The sequence below is a fragment of the Salmo salar genome, chromosome ssa15, assembly GCF_905237065.1.
Source record: "Salmo salar chromosome ssa15, Ssal_v3.1, whole genome shotgun sequence".
NCBI classification, from domain to species: domain Eukaryota; kingdom Metazoa; phylum Chordata; class Actinopteri; order Salmoniformes; family Salmonidae; genus Salmo; species Salmo salar.
Window position 1 is genome coordinate 6560270 of NC_059456.1, and position 21965 is coordinate 6582234.

General features: G+C 45.8%; 1 protein-coding gene across 5 annotated transcripts in view; it reads right to left on the minus strand.

Annotated features, from left to right (window-relative positions):
* The window catches only part of LOC106570917 (WD repeat and FYVE domain-containing protein 3), a 326816-nt gene that overhangs the window by 195163 nt on the left and 109688 nt on the right, over window positions 1-21965 (minus strand). For all 5 annotated transcript variants that reach the window (XM_045695421.1, XM_045695420.1, XM_045695419.1 and 2 more), the window contains exon 2: window positions 3157-3367. In XM_045695421.1, the coding sequence (XP_045551377.1) occupies window positions 3157-3336 (180 nt within the window). In that variant the 5' untranslated portion in view covers window positions 3337-3367. The remainder of the gene's footprint in view (window positions 1-3156; window positions 3368-21965) is intronic.

Consider the following 21965-nt stretch of genomic DNA (forward strand, 5'->3'; position numbering starts at 1 on the left):
TTATCCAGAGAGACTTAAAGGTAGTGCATTCATCTTAAGATAGCTAGGTGGGACAACCACACATCACAGTCAGAAGCTAGGGTTCAGTAGCTAGGGGTTCAGTAGCTGGGGGGTTCAGTAGCTGGGGGGTTCAGTAGCTAGGGGTTCAGTAACTAGGGGTTCAGAAGCTAGGGTTCAGTAGCTAGGGGTTCAGTAGCTAGGTGGGACAACCACACATCACAGTCAGAAGCTAGGGGTTCAGTAGCTAGGGGTTTAGTAGCTAGGCGTTCAGTAGCAAGGGGTTCAGTAGCAAGGGGTTCAGTAGCAAGGGGTTCAGTAGCAAGGGGTTCAGTAGCTAGGGGTTTAGTAGCTAGGGGTTTAGTAGCTAGGGGTTTAGTAGCTTGGGGTTCAGTAGCTAGGGGTTCAGTAGCTAGGGGTTCAGTAGCTAGGGGTTCAGTAGCTAGGGGTTCAGTAGCTAGGGGTTCAGTAGCTAGGTGGGACAACCACACATCACAGTCAGTAGCTAGGGGTTCAGTAGCTAGGGGTTCAGTAGCTAGGGGTTCAGTAGCTAGGGGTTCAGTAGCTAGGGGTTCAGTAGCTAGGTGGGACAACCACACATCACAGTCAGTAGCTAGGGGTTCAGTAGCTAGGGGTTCAGTAGCTAGGGGTTCAGTAGCTAGGGGTTCAGTAGCTAGGGTTCCAGTAGCTAGGGTTCCATTCAATTGGCGACAGATGTATGCAAATATTCTGAAATCTGCATAAAGAAAATACCAAACAGTGGTGTGTTTCCACAAAACTGAATTGTTGAGAATAAAAATCAGTGCGTGATGACATAGTGATGACGTAGTGATGACGTAATGCATCATTTAAATTTCCATGTACTGAATAAAAATCTAATATTCAATGTTTCCATGTACCGAATAAAAATCTAATATTCAATGTTTCCATGTACCGAATAAAAATCTGATCGCATTCTCACAAAAAAAACTGTTAAATAGTAAATGTGACTAGTCCGTTCTTGGCACGTGCTCTCTAGCCACCAGCTGGAAGATCCAGTGGGGGGGATAGGGGATCCAGTGGGGGGGGGAATAGGGGATCCAGTGGGGGGGGAATAGGGGATCCAGTAGGGGGGAATAGGGGATCCAGTAGGGGGGAATAGGGGATCCAGTAGGGGGGGAATAGGGGATCCAGTAGGGGGGGAATAGGGGATCCAGTGGGGGGAATAAGGGATCCAGTGGGGGGAATAAGGGATCCAGTGGGGGGGAATAGGGGATCCAGTGGGGGGGAATAGGGGATCCAGTAGGGGAGAATAGGGGATCCAGTGGGGGGTAGGGGATCCAGTAGGGGGGAATAGGGGATCCAGTAGGGGGGAATAGGGGATCCAGTAGGGGGGAATAGGGGATCCAGTAGGGGGGTAGGGGATCCAGTGGGGGGTAGGGGATCCAGTGGGGGGGTGGGAATAGGGGATCCAGTGGGGGGGTGGGTAGGGGATCCAGTGGGGGGTGGGTAGGGGATCCAGTGGGGGGGAATAGGGGATCCAGTGGGGGGGAATAGGGGATCCAGTGGGGGGTGGGATAGGGGATCCAGTGGGGGGGTGGGATAGGGGATCCAGTGGGGGGTGAATAGGGGATCCAGTGGGGGTGAATAGGGGATCCAGTGGGGGGTAGGGGATCCAGTGAGGGGTAGGGGATCCAGTGGGGGGTAGGGGATCCAGTGGGGGGAATAGGGGATCCAGTGGGGGGAATAGGGGATCCAGTGGGGTGAATAGGGGATCCAGTGGGGGGAATAGGGGATCCAGTAGGGGGGTGAATAGGGGATCCAGTGGGGGGGTGAATAGGGCATCCAGTGGGGGGGGGTGAATAGGGCATCCAGTGGGGGGGGTGAATAGGGCATCCAGTAGGGGGGTGAATAGGGGATCCAGTGGGGGGGTGAATAGGGCATCCAGTGGGGGGGGTGAATAGGGCATCCAGTGGGGGGGTGAATAGGGCATCCAGTGGGGGGGGTGAATAGGGCATCCAGTGGGGGGGTGAATAGGGCATCCAGTGGGGGGGTGAATAGGGGATCCAGTGGGGGGGAGAATAGGGGATCCAGTGGGGGGGTGAATAGGGGATCCAGTGGGGGGGTGAATAGGGGATCCAGTGGGGGGGAATAGGGGATCCAGTGGGGGGGAATAGGGGATCCAGTGGGGGGGAATAGGGGATTCAGTGGAGGGGGTAGGGGATGCAGTGGTGGGGGGGGGGGGTTAGGCTCTCCGGGTCGGTTTGTCTACAATACATGAAGATTATTATGAGCGAGAATATTTGTATTTGTCAAAACGGCGGTCAAGCATCGATCATCATGCCACCAGAATCAGATCCTCAACATTTATTGGAAAGGAGAATCAAGTTAATAATCACTGTGCACTTTCACCACCCTGTGAGGTTCATCATAACTTATAGGCCATTTCTTACATCATTAATTTTACAGACAGAAAAAAAAAAGATCACAAATGATTTAGACGGAATTTATAAAAATTGTAGCCGAAACTTCCTGTTTCCATTACAGCAGGTTGTGATGCATTTGTGTACGGTATGACTTTACTCGCATAGAAACCGTGGATTAAAAAGGTGGTTAGTGTCAGTAAATTTTCCCTCAATAAAGTAGCTATCAGCAAATTCAGCGCTAGTGGGGGGGGAGAGAAGTCAAGAGTGGGTGTTCGTTCACAAAATTATTATTTTTTTAATTTGGGGGGGGGGGTGCTGTGGGATTATTTAAGATACTCTTTGAAGAGGTAGGGTTTCAGATGTTCTCGGGAATATGGCCAGGGACTTTTGCTGTCCTAGTTTCAGGGAGAAGCTGGTTCCACCATTGGGGTGGGCCAAGAGAACAGAGTGCTCGGGTTGGGGTGTAGTGTTTGAGCATAGCCTGAAGATAGGGAGGGGCAGTTCCTCTTGCTGTTCCGTAGGCAAGTGCGGTAGGACTTGATGTGTATCTCTGCTTTCTTTTCTCTAATTCACATTCACTAAAAGTTTAACACATGAACTTAACCTTCACAGAGATCTATTTAGTGAGACGCAAGCCAAGCCACCAAGCACTGAGTTTGACTCTCACCATGTTGAAGATGGGCAACATCATGTAGAGCTTGTCCTCCAATCAATCAATCAACCAACCAACCAACCAATCATAACTCCTACTCACCCTGTTGAAGACGGGCAACATCATGTATAGTTTTTCCTCCTGCTCCTTCTGGGTCATGTGACGTGGTGGGTGGCAGAGCTCTGAGAAGAGGCGTCTGAGGTGCATGAGGCCAAGTGCATTGTCTTGCGGGCTACACTCCTCCTGCCGCGGCCTACCCATGATCCTCTTCACCATGTTCATCTTGAGCGGCTTCGTCCGGCCAAAGCCAGCCCTGAAAGGATGAGGAAGGAGGAGGAAAATGACTTAATTTCTATTTCATTTTACTGTACCTTTCCAGGAAGTGCTTTGAACCATTTCTTTTCTTTTTTTAAATCTATTGAATTAAAAATGTATTGTCAGTAGCAACAGATAATCTGTTCAGCAGTCTAAAATCCACGGTCACCTTAACCAACTCAAATATAGAGGGAGGATTGAGGAGTGAACAGAAAGAGGAGTAGAGACGGAATCGATGGATGGATGAAAAGAGGGATAGAAAGTCTAGAGATAAAGAAAGAGAGAGAGAGAGACAAGGGACGGTGGATGATGGAGAAAAAAATCCTGTGGAAAAAATGGAAGGAGGGAAAATAGAGAACGAGAGAGGAGGGGCAGTAAGAGAGGAGGGGCAGTAAGAGAGGAGGGGCAGTAAGAGGGGAGAGGCAGTAAGAGGGGAGAGGCAGTAAGAGGGGAGAGGCAGTAAGAGGGGAGAGGCAGTAAGAGGGGAGAGGCAGTAAGAGGGGAGAGGCAGTAAGAGGGGAGAGGCAGTAAGAGGGGAGAGGCAGTAAGAGGGGAGAGGCAGTAAGAGGCGAGAGGCAGTAAGAGGGGAGAGGCAGTAAGAGGGGCGAGGCAGTAAGAGGGGAGAGGCAGTAAGAGGGGAGAGGCAGTAAGAGGGGAGAGGCAGTAAGAGGGGAGAGGCAGTAAGAGGCGAGAGGCAGTAAGAGGCGAGAGGCAGTAAGAGGGGAGAGGCAGTAAGAGGGGAGGGGCAGTAAGAGGGGAGGGGCAGTAAGAGAGGAGAGGCAGTAAGAACGAAGGCACATTTTTGTCTCCCAACCAAATTTCACTTAGGGCCCTTTCACAAAAGACTATGACCGGCACCGACTGCATGTGGGTACACAGACCCACGAGCCACTGTGGCCCCTCAAGATGAGTTCAGATTTGTTGTGCCCCCCCCAATCAAAGTTCCCCATCCCTGATATTCAGTACCAAAAGTTTGGATACCTATTCATTCAAGGGTTTTTCTTTATTTTCTACATCATGTAGTAATCAAAAAAAAGTGTTAAACGAATCAAAATATATTTTAATATTTGAGATTCTTCAAAGTAGCCACCCATTGCCTTGCTGACAGCTTTGCACAGCTTCTCCTGGCACCCTTGATTGAGTACCTGTGTCCAAACGTTTGACTGGTACTGCAGTTGTTTACTGTGGCTACAGTGTAGAATACACTGTAGGATAAAGACACACATATATCCATTATTGTTGCTATGAGGAAATGTACTAAGCTAAATTCTTGCAAAAACTACTGGCAATAAAAACTACTTCCATGAGTATTGGGGCATTCTGCATGAACTTGGCCAAAAAATTATTATTATGAATTTGGATCTTTCTCAAATGGAATTAGGGCTGGGAATTGCCAGGGACCTCACGATTCGATACTGTGATTTTATTGCGCTTCAAAAGTTCACAAAAATATATCGATCACCGTATGTCTGCTGCAGAAGGGGCAAGAGAGATCCGTGAGAAAACGAGTTTTGATCAGTCATGGAAATTAAAGTGCTGCAATCAAAATGGTTCCCTATTTATAAAGAAGATGAAGAAGCTATGAAGTAAAAAATACTGGAGTTGCAGGTGCAGCACCTGTTATTGTCAAGATGATACGATATATAGTCAAAAAGAATAACTATATCGATTTTCTTCCCCCCGATTTTTTAAACTCCCCAAATCAAAAAAATGTATATACACTGAACAAAAATATAAATGCAACATTCCTCATACGAACTGTAACTCAGTAAAAATCTTTGAAATTTTATCATGTTGCGTTTCTATTTTTTGTTCAATGGTTGAAAGGTCCTTTTACGAGAAGGATGGTTTGCAAAAGTCTACATTTTATTTTAAACTTAGGCTAAATCATGAACCAACACCAGCTTAATTTACGCATAGTTATCTGCTTCTTTCCTTATTTAGGCCGACACATTTAAGTCCACACATGGGCGGTAGCCGGTGTGATAAGAGTGACAGACCCACCCTTCCCTTCCCTTCCTGCCATCCCCTCATGGTTAGCGCGCCTCTGACACCCTCACTGTGACACATGAAGAGAATTGAACTAGTACAGACAGATTAAATGGCATGCTGAACTTCTGTGTATTGAGAAGTCACAGCGCAAAAAAACTAAAAAAGTTGGAGCTTAAAATGATCAACTTTATGTTACAACCTCTCTATTTTGCCAACATATATAGCCTGAAAGAAATACAAAATAAATACAAAAATAAATAAATCGATGCCTTGCATTAATTTGTGTTTTTATTTAACTAGGCAAGTCAGTTAAAAACAAATTATTATTTATAATGACGGCCTACCGGGGAACAGTGGGTTAACTTCCTTGTTCAGGGGCAGAAAGACAGATTTTTACCTTGTCAGCTCGGGGGATTCGATCTAGCAACCTTTCGGTTACTAATCCAACGCTCTAACCACAAGGCTACCCACCTGCATCTCCTTCCACTGAAAACGACATACAGCACCTTGGTCTCTGAAAGTAGTGGGTTGTGTACCTTACGAGTGTAACAAAAAGATTTTGGTCTCAGACACAGTTCAGACAAAAATCAGCCAATCTTAGTCAGCGGCACATATTAACAGCCGTCGCTCATGTTCCCTATTCACGATGCTACGGTAGCTGAGAGTCTATTGTTTCACTGCAAGCTAGAACAATGTCTCCTCTCTGTTAACATCCCCTTTGTAAAGCCCTACCAATAACACTGCCTGTATGAGATAGTAGCCATAGTAGCTAGGAAGGCTAAAATATGTTTATTCCTGGAGAAACAAAACGTTACCGAGGCCTGCAGAATGTGATAAGACTAGGTTTAGTTCGCCAACATGTGATGGATTTTCGGTTCATTTTCAATGACAGGTTTACGTTTATAGTCAGTAACTCATTAGTAAATTCTTTGTTCTTTCCCTGAAAATGCTGTGAATGATTGAAGCCTAAATCAGTTTTATGTTTGTTCAATGTTAACCCATTACAGACTAAGCCCTGCCTCCAAAAGACATACATACATACGGGTTTTGGACAGGTGTAGGGGGCTGACACTGGGCACACTGGTGCCCGGGGAGCTGTTGTAGGGGGGGTTAAGTGCCTTGATCAAGGGCACAATGGCAGGAAATTCCAACTTGGATTTGATATCAGCAACTCTCCGGTTGCCAGATTACTTCCCGCCAGATTTTTTCTGTTGGACCCGGGATTTGAACTGGCAACCCACTAGTTGCAAGCTCGCCTCTCTAACCGGCTAGGCTACCTGCCGATCCAGAGATTTGGTTTCAGAGATTATGGACAATCAATGACTCAATAGTTTACCATGGCAAACCAAACCATATCTCTAGCAGTGAGGCCTGAAAGCAGGATATGATGTAAAAGGAAGGGTCGGTTTAGGACATGTTAAATAAAAGCCATGATCACCCCAGTCAGGGTTAACTGTGTCAGGACGACTGTACGACTGTCAGATCAGAATGTAGGCCTAGGTTATATGACGTTAACCTACATAGTGACGATGAGGCTAAACAATGGAGCCAAGTCTTCTTTCACTTTACCCCTTTTTCTACCCAATTAATTGGTAGTTACAGTCTTGTCTCATCGCTGCAATTCCCGTACTGACTCAGGAGAGGCGAAGGCCGAGAGCCGTGCGTCCTCCGAAACACAACCCCAACCAAGCCGCACTGCTTCTTGACACAACGGCCGCTTAACGCGGAAGCCAGCCGCACCAATGTGTTGGAGGAAACACCGTGGTGTCAGCGTGCACTGAGCCCGATCCGCCACAGGAGTCGCTAGTGCGCGATGGGACAAGGATATCCCTGCCGGGCCAAACCCTCCCCTAATCCGGACGACGCGGGGCCAATTGTGCACCGCCCCATGGTCTCCCGGTCACGGTCAGCTGGGACAGAGCCTAGACTCTAACCCAGAACCTCTAGTAACACACCTAGTACTGCGATGCAGTACCTTAGACCACTGAGACAGAGCCTGGACTCTAACCCAGAATCTCTAGTAACACAGCTAGCACTACGATACAGTACCTTAGACCACTGAGACAGAGCCTGGACTCTAACCCAGAATCTCTAGTAACACAGCTAGCACTGAGATGCAGTACCTTAGACCACTGAGACAGAGCCTGGACTCTAACCCAGAATCTCTAGTAACACAGCTAGCACTGAGATGCAGTGTCTTCGACCACTGAGACAGAGCCTGGACTCTAACCCAGAATCTCTAGTAACACAGCAAGCACTGTGATGCAGTACCTTAGACCACTGAGACAGAGCCTGGACTCTAACCCAGAATCTCTAGTAACACAGCTAGCACTACGATACAGTACCTTAGACCACTGAGACAGAGCCTGGACTCTAACCCAGAATCTCTAGTAACACAGCTAGCACTACGATACAGTACCTTCGACCACTGAGACAGAGCCTGGACTCTAACCCAGAATCTCTAGTAACACAGCTAGCACTGCGATGCAGTACCTTAGACCACTGAGACAGAGCCTGGACTCTAACCCAGAATCTCTAGTAACACAGCTAGCACTACGATACAGTACCTTAGACCACTGAGACAGAGCCTGGACTCTAACCCAGAATCTCTAGTAACACAGCTAGCACTGCGATGCAGTACCTTAGACCACTGAGACAGAGCCTGGACTCTAACCCAGAATCTCTAGTAACACAGCTAGCACTGAGATGCAGTACCTTAGACCACTGAGACAGAGCCTGGACTCTAACCCAGAATCTCTAGTAACACAGCTAGCACTGCGATGCAGTACCTTAGACCACTGAGACAGAGCCTGGACTCTAACCCAGAATCTCTAGTAACACAGCAAGCACTGAGATGCAGTACCTTAGACCACTGAGACAGAGCCTGGACTCTAACCCAGAATCTCTAGTAACACAGCTAGCACTGAGATGCAGTACCTTAGACCACTGCGCCACTCGGGAGGCCCTCTGAGAGACTTTCTATAGTCCTTCTATTTCCTGACTCACAGAATAAAGAGAAAAGGCCTAGACATAATTAATTCTCACCATTTGCAGCCAAATCAGGTTTTTGCAATTACTGCTTACTCAGCTCTCTTTATTTCTCCTCTCTCAATAAATGGGCATCGAAGCTTTTACAGCTTCGTTCCAAAACATACTGGCTCATCTCATTTGATAATGAATTGGAGGGAGAACGAGGTCACGTCATAGTAAAGTGTAGTAAGTTAGTGTCCCATTACCCAACCAGCTGTGGTTTCAGGGATAAGACAAAAGTAGGGACGTTAACGGTTAACGGTCACTCATGTCGGTCTACAGGTTAGTTTACACCATTTTGTGGAATTAAATTGGCACCTGTCAGACAGCACACAGAGACTAGTTAGAGGAATACCACCTGTCAGATAGCATACAGAGACTAGTTAGAGGAATACCACCTGTCAGACAGAGACTAGTTAGAGGAATACCACCTGTCAGACAGAGACTAGTTAGAGGAATATCACCTGTCAGACAGCATACAGAGACTAGTTAGAGGAATACCACCTGTCAGACAGAGACTAGTTAGAGGAATATCACCTGTCAGACAGCAGACAGAGACTAGTTAGAGGAGTACCACCTGTCAGACAGCATACAGAGACTAGTTAGAGGAATACCACCTGTCAGACAGCATACAGAGACTAGTTAAGAGGAATACCACCTGTCAGACAGCATACAGAGACTAGTTAGAGGAATAACATCTGTCAGACAGCATAAAGAGACTAGTTAGAGGAATATCACCTGTCAGACAGCATACAGAGACTAGTTAGAGGAGTGGAATATCACCTGTAAGACAGCAGACAGAGACTAGTTAGAGGAATACCAGAGACTAGTTAGAGGAATACCACCTGTCAGACAGCAGACAGAGACTAGTTAGAGGAATACCACCTGTCAGACAGAGACTAGTTAGAGGAATACCACCTGTCAGACAGCAGACAGAGACTAGTTAGAGGAGTACCACCTGTCAGACAGCATACAGAGACGAGTTAGAGGAGAGGAATATCACCTGTCAAACAGCATACAGCGACTAGTTAGATGAATATCACCTGTCAGACAGCATACAGCGACTAGTAAGAGGAATATCACCTGTCAGACAGCATACAGAGACTAGTTAGAGGAATACCACCTGTCAGACAGAGACTAGTTAGAGGAATACCACCTGTCAGACAGAGACTAGTTAGAGGAATACCACCTGTCAGACAGAGACTAGTTAGAGGAATATCACCTGTGAGACAGCATAAAGAGACTAGTTAGAGGAATACCACCTGTCAGACAGCATATAGAGACTAGTTAGATGAATATCACCTGTCAGACAGCAGACAGAGACTAGTTAGGAGGAATACCACCTGTCAGACAGCATACAGGGACTAGTTAGAGGAATACCACCTGTCAGACAGAGACTAGTTAGAGGAATATCACCTGTGAGACAGCATACAGAGACTAGTTAGAGGAATACAACCTGTCAGACAGCATATAGAGACTAGTTAGATGAATATCACCTGTCAGACAGCAGACAGAGACTAGTTAGAGGACTACCACCTGTCAGACAGCATACAGAGACTAGTTAGAGGAATACCACCTGTCAGACAGAGACTAGTTAGAGGAATATCACCTGTCAGACAGCAGACGGAGACTAGTTAGAGGAATATCACCTGTCAGACAGCAGACGGAGACTAATTAGAGGAATACCACCTGTCAGACAGCATACAGAGACTAGTTAGAGGAATACCACCTGTCAGACAGAGACTAGTTAGAGGAATATCACCTGTCAGACAGCATACAGCGACAAGTTAGATGAATATCACCTGTCAGACAGAGACTAGTTAGAGGAATATCACCTGTCAGACAGCAGACAGAGACTAGTTAGAGGAATATCACCTGTCAGACAGCAGACAGAGACTAGTTAGAGGAGTACCACCTGTCAGACAGAGACTAGTTAGAGGAATACCACCTGTCAGACAGAGACTAGTTAGAGGAATATCACCTGTCAGACAGCATACAGAGACTAGTTAGAGGAATACCACCTGTCAGACAGCATATAGAGACTAGTTAGAGGAATACCACCTGTCAGACAGCATAAAGAGACTAGTTAGAGGAATACCACCTGTCAGACAGAGACTAGTTAGAGGAATATCAGCTGTCAGACAGCAGACGGAGACTAGTTAGAGGAATATCACCTGTCAGAGAGCAGACAGAGACTAATTAGAGGAATATCACCTGTCAGACAGCATATAGAGACTAGTTAGAAGAATACCACCTGTCAGACAGAGACTAGTTAGAGGAATATCACCTGTCAGACAGCAGACAGAGACTAGTTAGAGGAATATCACCTGTCAGACAGAGACTAGTTAGAGGAGAGGAATATCACCTGTCAGACAGCATACAGCGACTAGTTAGATGAATATCACCTGTCAGACAGCATACAGAGACTAGTTAGAGGAATACCACCTGTCAGACAGCATACAGAGACTAGTTAGAGGAATACCACCTGTCAGACAGAGACTAGTTAGAGGAATATCACCTGTCAGACAGCATACAGAGACTAGTTAGAGGAATACCACCTGTCAGACAGCATACAGAGACTAGTTAGAGGAATACCACCTGTCAGACAGCATACAGAGACTAGTTAGAGGAATACCACCTGTCAGACAGAGACTAGTTAGAGGAATATCACCTGTCAGACAGCAGACAGAGACTAGTTAGAGGAGTACCACCTGTCAGACAGCATACAGAGACGAGTTAGAGGAATACCACCTGTCAGACAGAATACAGAGACTAGTTAAGAGGAATACCACCTGTCAGACAGAGACTAGTTAGAGGAATATCACCTGTCAGACAGCAGACAGAGACTAGTTAGAGGAATAACACCAGTCAGACAGCATACAGAGACTAGTTAGAGGAATACCACCTGTCAGACATAGACTAGTTAGAGAAATATCACCTGTCAGACAGAGACTAGTTAGAGGAATACCACCTGTCAGACAGAGACTACTTAGAGGAATACCACCTGTCAGACAGAGACTAGTTAGAGGAATACAACCTGTCAGACAGAGACTAGTTAGAGGAATACCACCTGTCAGACAGCAGACAGAGACTAGTTAGAGGAATACCACCTGTGAGACAGAGACTAGTTAGAGGAATATCACCTGTCAGACAGCATACAGAGACTAGTTAGAGGAATACCACCTGTCAGACAGAGACTAGTTAGAGGAATACCACCTGTCAGACAGCACACAGAGACTAGTTAGAGGAATACCACCTGTCAGACAGAGACTAGTTGGAGGAATACCACCTGTCAGACAGCAGACAGAGACTAGTTAAAGGAATACCACCTGTCAGACAGAGACTAGTTAGAGGAATATCACCTGTCAGACAGCATACAGAGACTAGTTAGAGGAATACCACCTGTCAGACAGAGACTAGTTAGAGGAATACCACCTGTCAGACAGCACACAGAGACTAGTTAGAGGAATACCACCTGTCAGACAGAGACTAGTTAGAGGAATACCACCTGTCAGACAGCAGACAGAGACTAGTTAGAGGAGTACCACCTGTCAGACAGAGACTAGTTAGAGGAATACCACCTGTTAGACAGAGACTAGTTAGAGGAATACCACCTGTCAGACAGAGACTAGTTAGAGGAATACCACCTGTCAGACAGAGACTAGTTAGAGGAATACCACCTGTCAGACAGAGACTAGTTAGAGGAATATAACCTGTCAGACAGCATACAGAGACTAGTTAGAGGAATACCACCTGTCAGACAGAGACTAGTTAGAGGAATATCACCTGTCAGACAGCAGACAGAGACTAGTTAGAGGAGTACCACCTGTCAGACAGCATACAGAGACTAGCTGGAGGAATACCACCTGTCAGACAGCATACAGAGACTAGTTAAGAGGAATACCACCTGTCAGACAGCATACAGAGACTAGTTAGAGGAATAACATCTGTCAGACAGCATAAAGAGACTAGTTAGAGGAATATCACCTGTCAGACAGCATACAGAGACTAGTTAGAGGAGTGGAATATCACCTGTAAGACAGCAGACAGAGAGTAGTTAGAGGAAGATCACCTGTCAGACAGCATACAGAGACTAGTTAGAGGAATACCAGAGACTAGTTAGAGGAATACCACCTGTCAGACAGCAGACAGAGACTAGTTAGAGGAATACCACCTGTCAGACAGAGACTAGTTAGAGGAATACCACCTGTCAGACAGCAGACAGAGACTAGTTAGAGGAGTACCACCTGTCAGACAGCATACAGAGACGAGTTAGAGGAGAGGAATATCACCTGTCAAACAGCAACAGCGACTAGTTAGAGGAATATCAGCTGTCAGACAGCAGACGGCGACTAGTTAGAGGAATATCACCTGTCAGAGAGCAGACAGAGACTAGTTAGAGGAATACCACCTGTCAGACATAGAGACTAGTTAGAGGAATACCACCTGTCAGACAGAGACTAGTTAGAGGAATACCACCTGTCAGACAGAGACTAGTTAGAGGAATATCACCTGTGAGACAGCAAAGAGACTAGTTAGAAGAGGAATACCACCTGTCAGACAGCATATAGAGACTAGTTAGATGAATATCACCTGTCAGACAGCAGACAGAGACTAGTTAGAGGAATACCACCTGTCAGACAGCATACAGAGACTAGTTAGAGGAATACCACCTGTCAGACAGAGACTAGTTAGAGGAATATCACCTGTCAGACAGCATACAGAGACTAGTTAGAGGAATACCACCTGTCAGACAGCATACAGAGACTAGTTAGAGGAATACCACCTGTCAGACAGCATACAGAGACTAGTTAGAGGAATACCACCTGTCAGACAGAGACTAGTTAGAGGAATATCACCTGTCAGACAGCAGACAGAGACTAGTTAGAGGAGTACCACCTGTCAGACAGCATACAGAGACGAGTTAGAGGAATACCACCTGTCAGACAGAATACAGAGACTAGTTAAGAGGAATACCACCTGTCAGACAGAGACTAGTTAGAGGAATATCACCTGTCAGACAGCAGACAGAGACTAGTTAGAGGAATAACACCAGTCAGACAGCATACAGAGACTAGTTAGAGGAATACCACCTGTCAGACATAGACTAGTTAGAGAAATATCACCTGTCAGACAGAGACTAGTTAGAGGAATACCACCTGTCAGACAGAGACTACTTAGAGGAATACCACCTGTCAGACAGAGACTAGTTAGAGGAATACAACCTGTCAGACAGAGACTAGTTAGAGGAATACCACCTGTCAGACAGCAGACAGAGACTAGTTAGAGGAATACCACCTGTGAGACAGAGACTAGTTAGAGGAATATCACCTGTCAGACAGCATACAGAGACTAGTTAGAGGAATACCACCTGTCAGACAGAGACTAGTTAGAGGAATACCACCTGTCAGACAGCACACAGAGACTAGTTAGAGGAATACCACCTGTCAGACAGAGACTAGTTGGAGGAATACCACCTGTCAGACAGCAGACAGAGACTAGTTAAAGGAATACCACCTGTCAGACAGAGACTAGTTAGAGGAATATCACCTGTCAGACAGCATACAGAGACTAGTTAGAGGAATACCACCTGTCAGACAGAGACTAGTTAGAGGAATACCACCTGTCAGACAGCACACAGAGACTAGTTAGAGGAATACCACCTGTCAGACAGAGACTAGTTGGAGGAATACCACCTGTCAGACAGCAGACAGAGACTAGGTAGAGGAATATCACCTGTCAGACAGAGACTAGTTAGAGGAATACCACCAGTCAGACAGAGACTAGTTAGAGGAATACCACCTGTCAGACAGCAGACAGAGACTAGTTAGAGGAGTACCACCTGTCAGACAGAGACTAGTTAGAGGAATACCACCTGTTAGACAGAGACTAGTTAGAGGAATACCACCTGTCAGACAGAGACTAGTTAGAGGAATACCACCTGTCAGACAGAGACTAGTTAGAGGAATACCACCTGTCAGACAGAGACTAGTTAGAGGAATATAACCTGTCAGACAGCATACAGAGACTAGTTAGAGGAATACCACCTGTCAGACAGAGACAAGTTAGAGGAATATCACCTGTCAGACAGCAGACAGAGACTAGTTAGAGGAGTACCACCTGTCAGACAGCATACAGAGACTAGCTGGAGGAATACCACCTGTCAGACAGCATACAGAGACTAGTTAAGAGGAATACCACCTGTCAGACAGCATACAGAGACTAGTTAGAGGAATAACATCTGTCAGACAGCATAAAGAGACTAGTTAGAGGAATATCACCTGTCAGACAGCATACAGAGACTAGTTAGAGGAGTGGAATATCACCTGTAAGACAGCAGACAGAGAGTAGTTAGAGGAAGATCACCTGTCAGACAGCATACAGAGACTAGTTAGAGGAATACCAGAGACTAGTTAGAGGAATACCACCTGTCAGACAGCAGACAGAGACTAGTTAGAGGAATACCACCTGTCAGACAGAGACTAGTTAGAGGAATACCACCTGTCAGACAGCAGACAGAGACTAGTTAGAGGAGTACCACCTGTCAGACAGCATACAGAGACGAGTTAGAGGAGAGGAATATCACCTGTCAAACAGCATACAGCGACTAGTTAGATGAATATCACCTGTCAGACAGCATACAGCGACTAGTTAGAGGAATATCACCTGTCAGACAGCATACAGAGACTAGTTAGAGGAATACCACCTGTCAGACAGAGACTAGTTAGAGGAATACCACCTGTCAGACAGAGACTAGTTAGAGGAATACCACCTGTCAGACAGAGACTAGTTAGAGGAATATCACCTGTGAGACAGCATAAAGAGACTAGTTAGAGGAATACCACCTGTCAGACAGCATATAGAGACTAGTTAGATGAATATCACCTGTCAGACAGCAGACAGAGACTAGTTAGGAGGAATACCACCTGTCAGACAGCATACAGGGACTAGTTAGAGGAATACCACCTGTCAGACAGAGACTAGTTAGAGGAATATCACCTGTGAGACAGCATACAGAGACTAGTTAGAGGAATACAACCTGTCAGACAGCATATAGAGACTAGTTAGATGAATATCACCTGTCAGACAGCAGACAGAGACTAGTTAGAGGAGTACCACCTGTCAGACAGAGACTAGTTAGAGGAATACCACCTGTCAGACAGAGACTAGTTAGAGGAATATCACCTGTGAGACAGCATACAGAGACTAGTTAGAGGAATACCACCTGTCAGACAGCATATAGAGACTAGTTAGATGAATATCACCTGTCAGACAGCAGACAGAGACTAGTTAGAGGACTACCACCTGTCAGACAGCATACAGAGACTAGTTAGAGGAATACCACCTGTCAGACAGAGACTAGTTAGAGGAATATCACCTGTCAGACAGCAGACGGAGAGTAGTTAGAGGAATATCACCTGTCAGACAGCAGACGGAGACTAATTAGAGGAATATCACCTGTCAGACAGCATACAGAGACTAGTTAGAGGAATACCAGAGACTAGTTAGAGCAATACCACCTGTCAGACAGCATACAGAGACTAGTTAGAGGAATACCACCTGTCAGACAGAGACTAGTTAGAGGAATATCACCTGTCAGACAGCATACAGCGACAAGTTAGATGAATATCACCTGTCAGACAGAGACTAGTTAGAGGAATATCACCTGTCAGACAGCAGACAGAGACTAGTTAGAGGAGTACCACCTGTCAGACAGAGACTAGTTAGAGGAATACCACCTGTCAGACAGAGACTAGTTAGAGGAGTACCACCTGTCAGACAGAGACTAGTTAGAGGAATACCACCTGTCAGACAGAGACTAGTTAGAGGAATACCACCTGTCAGACAGCATACAGAGACTAGTTAGAGGAATACCACCTGTCAGAGAGCAGACAGAGACTAATTAGAGGAATATCACCTGTCAGACAGCATACAGAGACTAGTTAGAAGAATACCACCTGTCAGACAGCAGACAGAGACTAGTTAGAGGAATATCACCTGTCAGACAGAGACTAGTTAGAGGAGAGGAATATCACCTGTCAGACAGCATACAGCGACTAGTTAGATGAATATCACCTGTCAGACAGCATACAGAGACTAGTTAGAGGAATACCACCTGTCAGACAGCATACAGAGACTAGTTAGAGGAATACCACCTGTCAGGCACAGAGACTAGTTAGAGGAATATCACCTGTCAGACAGCATACAGAGACTAGTTAGAGGAATACCACCTGTCAGACAGAGACTAGTTAGAGGAATATCACCTGTCAGACAGCAGACAGAGACTAGTTAGAGGAGTACCACCTGTCAGACAGCATACAGAGACGAGTTAGAGGAATACCACCTGTCAGACAGAATACAGAGACTAGTTAGAGGAATACCACCTGTCAGACATAGACTAGTTAGAGAAATATCACCTGTCAGACAGAGACTAGTTAGAGGAATACCACCTGTCAGACAGAGACTAGTTAGAGGAATACCACCTGTCAGACAGAGACTAGTTGGAGGAATACCACCTGTCAGACAGCAGACAGAGACTAGGTAGAGGAATATCACCTGTCAGACAGAGACTAGTTAGAGGAATACCACCTGTCAGACAGAGACTAGTTAGAGGAATACCACCTGTCAGACAGAGACCAGTTAGAGGAATACCACCTGTCAGACAGAGACTAGTTAGAGGAATACCACCTGTCAGACAGAGACTAGTTAGAGGAATACCACCTGTCAGACAGAGACTAGTTAGAGGAATACCACCTGTCAGACAGAGACTAGTTGGAGGAATACCACCTGTCAGACAGCAGACAGAGACTAGGTAGAGGAATATCACCTGTCAGACAGAGACTAGTTAGAGGAATACCAAATGTCAGACAGAGACTAGTTAGAGGAATACCACCTGTCAGACAGAGACCAGTTAGAGGAATACCACCTGTCAGACAGCAGACAGAGACTAGTTAGAGGAGTACCACCTGTCAGACAGAGACTAGTTTGAGGAATACCACCTGTTAGACAGAGACTAGTTAGAGGAATACCACCTGTCAGACAGAGACCAGTTAGAGGAATACCACCTGTCAGACAGAGACTAGTTAGAGGAATACCACCTGTCAGACAGCAGACAGAGACTAGTTAGAGGAGTACCACCTGTCAGACAGAGACTAGTTTGAGGAATACCACCTGTTAGACAGAGACTAGTTTGAGGAATACCACCTGTCAGACAGAGACTAGTTAGAGGAATATCACCTGTCAGACAGCATACAGAGACTAGTTAGAGGAATACCACCTGTCAGACAGCATATAGAGACTAGTTCGTGAATATCACCTGTCAGACAGCATACAGAGACTAGTTAGAGGAATACCACCTGTCAGACAGAGACTAGTTAGAGGAACACCACCTGTCAGACAGCACACATAGACTAGTTAGAGGGAATACCACCTGTCAGACAGAGACTAGTTGGAGGAATACCACCTGTCAGACAGCATAGAGAGACTAGTTAGAGGAATACCACCTGTTAGACAGAGACTAGTTAGAGAAATATCACCTGTCAGACAGCACACAGAGACTAGTTAGAGGAATACCACCTACAGACAGAGACTAGTTAGAGGAATACCACCTGTCAGACAGAGACTAGTTAGAGGAATATCACCTGTCAGACAGCATAGAGAGACTAGTTAGAGGAATACCACCTGTCAGACAGCATATAGAGACTAGTTCGTGAATATCACCTGTCAGACAGCATACAGAGACTAGTTAGAGGAATACCACCTGTCAGACAGAGACTAGTTAGAGGAATACCACCTGTCAGACAGCACACAGAGACTAGTTAGAGGAATACCACCTGTCAGACAGAGACTAGTTGGAGGAATACCACCTGTCAGACAGCATAGAGAGACTAGTTAGAGGAATACCACCTGTCAGACAGAGACTAGTTAGAGGAATATCACCTGTCAGACAGCATACAGAGACTAGTTAGAGGAATATCACCTGTCAGACAGCATATAGAGACTAGTTAGATGAATATCACCTGTCAGACAGCATACAGAGCCTAGTTAGAGGAATACCACCTGTCAGACAGCAAACAGAGACTAGTTAGAGGAATACCACCTGTCAGACAGCAAACAGAGACTAGTTAGAGGAATACCACCTGTCAGACAGAGACTAGTTAGAGGAATATCACCTGTCAGACAGCATACAGAGACTAGTTAGAGGAATACCAGAGACTAGTTAGAGCAATACCACCTGTCAGACAGCATACAGAGACTAGTTAGAGGAATACCACCTGTCAGACAGAGACTAGTTAGAGGAATATCACCTGTCAGACAGCATACAGCGACAAGTTAGATGAATATCACCTGTCAGACAGAGACTAGTTAGAGGAATATCACCTGTCAGACAGCAGACAGAGACTAGTTAGAGGAGTACCACCTGTCAGACAGAGACTAGTTAGAGGAATACCACCTGTCAGACAGAGACTAGTTAGAGGAGTACCACCTGTCAGACAGAGACTAGTTAGAGGAATACCACCTGTCAGACAGAGACTAGTTAGAGGAATACCACCTGTCAGACAGCATACAGAGACTAGTTAGAGGAATACCACCTGTCAGAGAGCAGACAGAGACTAATTAGAGGAATATCACCTGTCAGACAGCATACAGAGACTAGTTAGAAGAATACCACCTGTCAGACAGCAGACAGAGACTAGTTAGAGGAATATCACCTGTCAGACAGAGACTAGTTAGAGGAGAGGAATATCACCTGTCAGACAGCATACAGCGACTAGTTAGATGAATATCACCTGTCAGACAGCATACAGAGACTAGTTAGAGGAATACCACCTGTCAGACAGCATACAGAGACTAGTTAGAGGAATACCACCTGTCAGACAGAGACTAGTTAGAGGAATATCACCTGTCAGACAGCATACAGAGACTAGTTAGAGGAATACCACCTGTCAGACAGCATACAGAGACTAGTTAGAGGAATACCACCTGTCAGACAGCATACAGAGACTAGTTAGAGGAATACCACCTGTCAGACAGAGACTAGTTAGAGGAATATCACCTGTCAGACAGCAGACAGAGACTAGTTAGAGGAGTACCACCTGTCAGACAGCATACAGAGACGAGTTAGAGGAATACCACCTGTCAGACAGAATACAGAGACTAGTTAGAGGAATACCACCTGTCAGACATAGACTAGTTAGAGAAATATCACCTGTCAGACAGAGACTAGTTGGAGGAATACCACCTGTCAGACAGCAGACAGAGACTAGGTAGAGGAATATCACCTGTCAGACAGAGACTAGTTAGAGGAATACCACCTGTCAGACAGAGACTAGTTAGAGGAATACCACCTGTCAGACAGAGACCAGTTAGAGGAATACCACCTGTCAGACAGAGACTAGTTAGAGGAATACCACCTGTCAGACAGAGACTAGTTAGAGGAATACCACCTGTCAGACAGAGACTAGTTAGAGGAATACCACCTGTCAGACAGAGACTAGTTGGAGGAATACCACCTGTCAGACAGCAGACAGAGACTAGGTAGAGGAATATCACCTGTCAGACAGAGACTAGTTAGAGGAATACCAAATGTCAGACAGAGACTAGTTAGAGGAATACCACCTGTCAGACAGAGACCAGTTAGAGGAATACCACCTGTCAGACAGCAGACAGAGACTAGTTAGAGGAGTACCACCTGTCAGACAGAGACTAGTTTGAGGAATACCACCTGTTAGACAGAGACTAGTTAGAGGAATACCACCTGTCAGACAGAGACCAGTTAGAGGAATACCACCTGTCAGACAGAGACTAGTTAGAGGAATACCACCTGTCAGACAGCAGACAGAGACTAGTTAGAGGAGTACCACCTGTCAGACAGAGACTAGTTTGAGGAATACCACCTGTTAGACAGAGACTAGTTTGAGGAATACCACCTGTCAGACAGAGACTAGTTAGAGGAATATCACCTGTCAGACAGCATACAGAGACTAGTTAGAGGAATACCACCTGTCAGACAGCATATAGAGACTAGTTCGTGAATATCACCTGTCAGACAGCATACAGAGACTAGTTAGAGGAATACCACCTGTCAGACAGAGACTAGTTAGAGGAACACCACCTGTCAGACAGCACACATAGACTAGTTAGAGGAATACCACCTGTCAGACAGAGACTAGTTGGAGGAATACCACCTGTCAGACAGCATAGAGAGACTAGTTAGAGGAATACCACCTGTTAGACAGAGACTAGTTAGAGAAATATCACCTGTCAGACAGCACACAGAGACTAGTTAGAGGAATACCACCTACAGACAGAGACTAGTTAGAGGAATACCACCTGTCAGACAGAGACTAGTTAGAGGAATATCACCTGTCAGACAGCATAGAGAGACTAGTTAGAGGAATACCACCTGTCAGACAGCATATAGAGACTAGTTCGTGAATATCACCTGTCAGACAGCATACAGAGACTAGTTAGAGGAATACCACCTGTCAGACAGAGACTAGTTAGAGGAATACCACCTGTCAGACAGCACACAGAGACTAGTTAGAGGAATACCACCTGTCAGACAGAGACTAGTTGGAGGAATACCACCTGTCAGACAGCATAGAGAGACTAGTTAGAGGAATACCACCTGTCAGACAGAGACTAGTTAGAGGAATATCACCTGTCAGACAGCATACAGAGACTAGTTAGAGGAATATCACCTGTCAGACAGCATATAGAGACTAGTTAGATGAATATCACCTGTCAGACAGCATACAGAGCCTAGTTAGAGGAATACCACCTGTCAGACAGCAAACAGAGACTAGTTAGAGGAATACCACCTGTCAGACAGCAAACAGAGACTAGTTAGAGGAATACCACCTGTCAGACAGAGACTAGTTAGAGGAATATCACCTGTCAGACAGCAGACGGAGACTAGTTAGAGGAATATCACCTGTCAGAGACCAGACAGAGACTAATTAGAGAAATATCACCTGTCAGACAGCATACAGAGACTAGTTAGAGGAATACCAGAGACTAGTTAGAGGAATACCACCTGTCAGACAGCATACAGAGACTAGTTAGAGGAATACCACCTGTCAGACAGAGACTAGTTAGAGGAATATCACCTGTCAGACAGCAGACAGAGACTAGTTAGAGGAATATCACCTGTCAGACAGAGACTATTTGGAGGAATATCACCTGTCAGACAGCAGACAGAGACTAGTTAGAGGAATATCACCTGTCAGACAGCAGACAGAGACTAGTTAGAGGAGAGGAATATCACCTGTCAAACAGCATACAGCGACTAGTTAGATGAATATCACCTGTCAGACAGCATACAGAGAGTAGTTAGAGGAATACCACCTGTCAGACAGAGACTAGTTAGAGGAATACCACCTGTCAGACAGAGACTAGTTAGAGGAATACCACCTGTCAGACAGAGACTAGTTAGAGGAATACCACCTGTCAGACAGAGACTAGTTAGAGGAATATCACCTGTCAGACAGCAGACAGAGACTAGTTAGGAGGAATACCACCTGTCAGACAGCATACAGGCACTAGTTAGAGGAATACCACCTGTCAGACAG